Below are 4,676 nucleotides of genomic sequence, written 5' to 3' on the forward strand. Positions count from 1 at the left end.
TGCGTCAATATACCACCCAGTTACTGGACTGAGCGTTGCGGAAGCCGTCTACTAAATTGCTGTTATAAACATTCTGCGATGTATTTTATGCAGATATGTTTTCTAAATATTAATACGTTTTGATCATAATACAAGAAAATGAGGCAAAAAGGAAATCACTTTGAACATATTACACGTGCATTACTTTAGCTGCCGTCGATGTTATGATATTTTGAACTCGAGAATTACTAGATTTTAAGCTAAAAAGTTGATATATTTCAGCAAATGGTTTTAAAGAAAACTTGATTGGACCTTATTGAAACAGATAACTTTTAATTTGTACGTATGCACATTTTTTTCGGCGAACGCCGTCTAAAATCGTTTTCGTTACCTATGCCACGTGACTTCAGTTTGCAAATCAAACTACTTGATAACGCATTAGAGATAATTTATCAAAATGGAAGATTTATGCAACACTCTGCCTGATTGTTCGAGAGTGTCAATTTCTTTCACTCTGTTGATTGTGCTACGCTGAGTGAAAGCGTTAATCCTAAACGACGCTGTTCACAGTTTTAAAGCTAACTTTGGCTCAGTATATTTAGCAAGAATATTGATATATCTCAAAATGATAAGTAAGTTTAATAAATATGATAAAAACCTGTTCAAATACCAACATATATCAAATTAAAGAAAGAGCTGAATACGGCCTGCGTATCACATGAATAAGGGTGTGATAAGAGTCTTTTATGTAGAGAAGAGCTTTTAAAAGATTTTCCTTGTTACAATTGTCGTCTGTATATGAAAGGTTTCTTCCTTTTGTGACTTATTCAGATTGCATATTAAAATGAGTACTTGTTTGCTTTGATATATTTGTAATAAGTTATTTAACTGATTTAGTATGGTATGCAAATATTGAACTCAATTGAAATCTGTTTCATTATATATATGCTATATAATGACTGAATCTCATACAGTTTATGTATGTGATATGACTACGGTCAAACTTTGCTTATGAAACAGAAATATTGAAATAATTACAATTGTATGTTTTGCTTGACCTTCGCTTTTTTATAGGTGTGACGTCATTGTCCAAAGATTCATGAATAGCGAATATGCATTTGTTAAAGCGGGATCAGTTGGCCTATTTTTGAAGTAAATAAAAATAATAAATAAAAAAATCCTTTAATTGATTTTTTCAACTTTCTTCAGCTGGGACATTTGACCCCTTTTAGGGGCTGCTAGAGCTAAAACTAGAAATGCTTTTATACAGCGTCTCATGAACAGCTTGGTGGATCTTTGTCATACTTGGTCTGGGGCATCATTATAAGGTCCTCTTCCAAATTTATTCATATAGGAACTTGGGCCCTATTAGGGACCACTATAGCTAAAAGTAGATACGCTTTTCTTCGCATTAACCACTAAAAATGTAATGGATTTTTATCAAACTCGATGTGTAACAATATCGTAAGGTCTCCTGCTATTTTGTTACAAATGGGGATAGGGACCAATTTAGCTAAAAATATAAACACGTTTAATGACCTCTTCTCATGAACCGCTTCATGAATCTTCATCAAACTACTGCTGTAATTATTCGTCTAAGGATAAACGAAATAAAATTGTAACCCTACGAAACCTTTGCGAAAAATGAAAAGAGAACCATTTAAATTGTTAAAGTGCGGTGTTTAGTTTTGCAATTTGAAAAATGTTAGATGAAAGATGAATGTTAGATGAAAAATTCATAAACTTCTTTCCTTATTACAATTCGCCGACCATCATTTTTAAAGATATTTCTTGTTTCTGATGCGCAGAAGTACTAGAACTTTGTGTCAGTTGTTATACTCTTGAAAGCTGATTCGTCTTTACTTTCAATTTGCTCGTCTTTACAATCCGTTTTATCAGGAGCAAACCTATTTCCGTGTCTTGCACCAATTATGTCTAACGCTACAGCCAGTAAGAACCCAAATACAGTACTTCCCGCAACATGATACAAGTATGTCACCGGTCCAATATTATCGTACAGGTATCCAATTAACCGCATATAGACAATACTTAAAACAGAATGTCCAAGCAATTGGGATGCCATTCCCATACCAGTCAATTCTATATGATAATCTTTCCATGCAACACCGGTTGGCCATAGCGGTCCCCAAAAAAACGCAAGTGGTTGAATAAGAACCCAAAGTGCAATCGAATTATTATCCGCAAATATAGCCATGACCACCGCAGAACACATAGCGCCGAACGTTTCGACGAAAATAAGAACTTTAACAGATACCCATTTTGCAAATATGAAGAACAGAAAGCGACCTGAGGAAAAGCTTATCCAATAGCTTGTGTTTATCATCGTACCATCTGTCGAGGAGAACTTTAGCTGATCTATAGAAAAACTCCTCACAAACTGAGATGTAATATATTGTCCGCCACCAGCATTTCCAAAATGGAAAAACATTAAGGATAATATACTAAACCCGTACCAAAATCTGCCTTTGGCACATGATGCTGGGTTTATTATCTGAAGCATTTTTTTCAATTTATTTCCATCCTTTATTTTCACTATCAGTTCTGACTCTTTGTCTGCTGTTATTTCCTTCTCTTTTCTAACTGCTGTTTCATTGCGAAGTTCATTTTCAACTTCTGCATTTTGTACAATATTTGCTTGTTTAGCTCTTTTGATAAATTTATTCTCGATCATTTGAAATACAAAGTACGCAACGGACAGGCTTGCTGTTGCAGTTCCTGAAATTGCATATGCGTATTCAATTTTTGAATTTGTAATATAATATGTCTCTTCTGAACGTTCGGAGGAATTAGTTGTTATTCTAGTGTTGTTGATACTTCCTAAAGTGACATTCAGACCCGGATTATTTTGAATCATTTCTCCAAGAAAAGGATCCGAGTATAGTGGGGTCAGGAAAGACCCAAGTCCATATCCAAGGTGTACCAGTATTAATGGTGAAGCGGATTTATCCTTCCAAATATTCAACGAGATGCGGGTTCCAGCTGAAAGAGGTAAAGTAAACAATTAGCTAGTTGTCATTCACAGCACGAAAGTCATCTAGCATGGGGGCACCAGAAGGGTTTTGCCGGCATGGGTAAAATCACCGTAAACGCCAGTCTGTTGTGCAGGAAAATCTTCTCTAAAAATGATACTCCCCTAATTGATCGATTGAAAAATCATTTCATGTTGCAATGTATACTTTGAACAGACTCAGTTAGTGTGCTATTATTTTGCTTTGTTGTGTTCTATTCTTCCGAAGGATCTTCTAAATCATATTGTTAATTATCAAAATAGCAGTCTTTAAGTGCCGTGTGACAGCAGTGTTGTTATATTTTCTTGTCCATTCGAGAATCCGCTTACTCTAGCGCTTGAGCGGGCGTAAGAGTCGTTACACATTGCATTACATCATTGGACAGACTCATTAAAATCGAGTATTTGGTTACATTCTACGGTCCCAATTGATCTTCTAAAAGATTTTAAACTATAATTATGATATTACTGAAAGAGCAAATCGAAAATCACCAGATATGCTTTAATGTATTAAAGAGTTAAAACTAATATGATGTTTTAGTCTTTATTGTATACATTTAAGGTTGATAGTCTTCGATAAAAGCGAATGAAATGAAAAACAAATGCCTTGGGTCTTTCTGTAAAAATAATTTGTGTGAAAACTGCAAACCGTTATACTGACTTAGGTTTAGAGAAACAATTTTACATTATTTGTGTTATTATTTATTACAGCCATATTTCTACATTTAATTTACCTGCATTATGTATAGCTTGAACGAATCCGCTGGTAAAACACAAAATCCAAACGTACTGCACGTTTGGAACCCATGGCATTAATACCACAGCAACAGCTGCAATATCCAGGGTTAGTGCAACCATTAAATGGCTTCAGCCGCTAAACTTATCAACCAAGATACCACCAACAATACAGCCAGGGAACGTACCGAAGCCCCTTGCAGAGAGTGCCGCAGCAAGCTCCTCGTACCCAGTGTTCAATCTGTATTTTAAGTCAATGAGGGTTGGTCCAGACACTTCAGCATACATACCCTGCAATACGACAGGGGTTGAAAATATCATTAGCTTTTTAAAGATTTTTGTACACTTCTCAGTTAATATTGTAATCTTTGCATATGTTATTTTGTCAGAAATGAAAAATAACCTTGAACAAGTGCAGGATGCATTTACTGACCTTGGTTATACGCAAAGTATTTGCTAGGTAAGCGCTCATTACATATGATAATAAATACGGTAAAAGTTTACTTGCCATAACTATCCAAGAGAACACAAGTGCGCCTGTTTCTAAAACCTTTTGCAATTTGCCACGGTTCCTATGCCTAGCGGCTTTTGCAGCTAAATCATGATCCTTCATCTTGAGCCTGGCAACAGTAAGCCAACGTTAACAAATATAAAAAGATGTTACTGTTTTTGTTTAGTTAGCAAGTAGATTTTAATGTACAAAGAAAGAGTTTATGCTGGTGATATCTGAATAAAATTTGCATTAAAATTTGCTTATTTTACCACATTAAATTAAATCATATTTTATTAAAGCCACTCGATGCAATAATTTATTTTTCAAAATTAACACTGGGGTAAATAAATGCAACACGAAACAAAAGCACGTTATGTGAATAATAACTCGGTTATTGCTAACTAGGAAACTTTTATAAACCGGCCTAATTCATTAGACCGA

The 4,676-nt window shown here is 34.9% G+C and overlaps 1 protein-coding gene across 1 annotated transcript; it reads right to left on the reverse strand.

Annotated features, from left to right (window-relative positions):
* Positions 1 to 1,792: 1,792 nt before the first annotated feature.
* Positions 1,793 to 4,355, reverse strand: LOC123562923 (sodium-dependent glucose transporter 1-like). Its single transcript, XM_053527477.1, has 3 exons — positions 4,251 to 4,355; positions 3,931 to 4,033; positions 1,793 to 2,979 (listed from the first exon to the last, which is right to left on the reverse strand). Exons 1-3 carry the CDS (start codon positions 4,353 to 4,355, stop codon positions 1,793 to 1,795), a joined length of 1,395 nt encoding a protein of 464 aa, XP_053383452.1.
* Between the last annotated feature and the right edge of the window lie 321 nt (positions 4,356 to 4,676).

This window comes from Mercenaria mercenaria, chromosome 2, assembly GCF_021730395.1.
Source record: "Mercenaria mercenaria strain notata chromosome 2, MADL_Memer_1, whole genome shotgun sequence".
Lineage (NCBI taxonomy): Eukaryota > Metazoa > Mollusca > Bivalvia > Venerida > Veneridae > Mercenaria > Mercenaria mercenaria.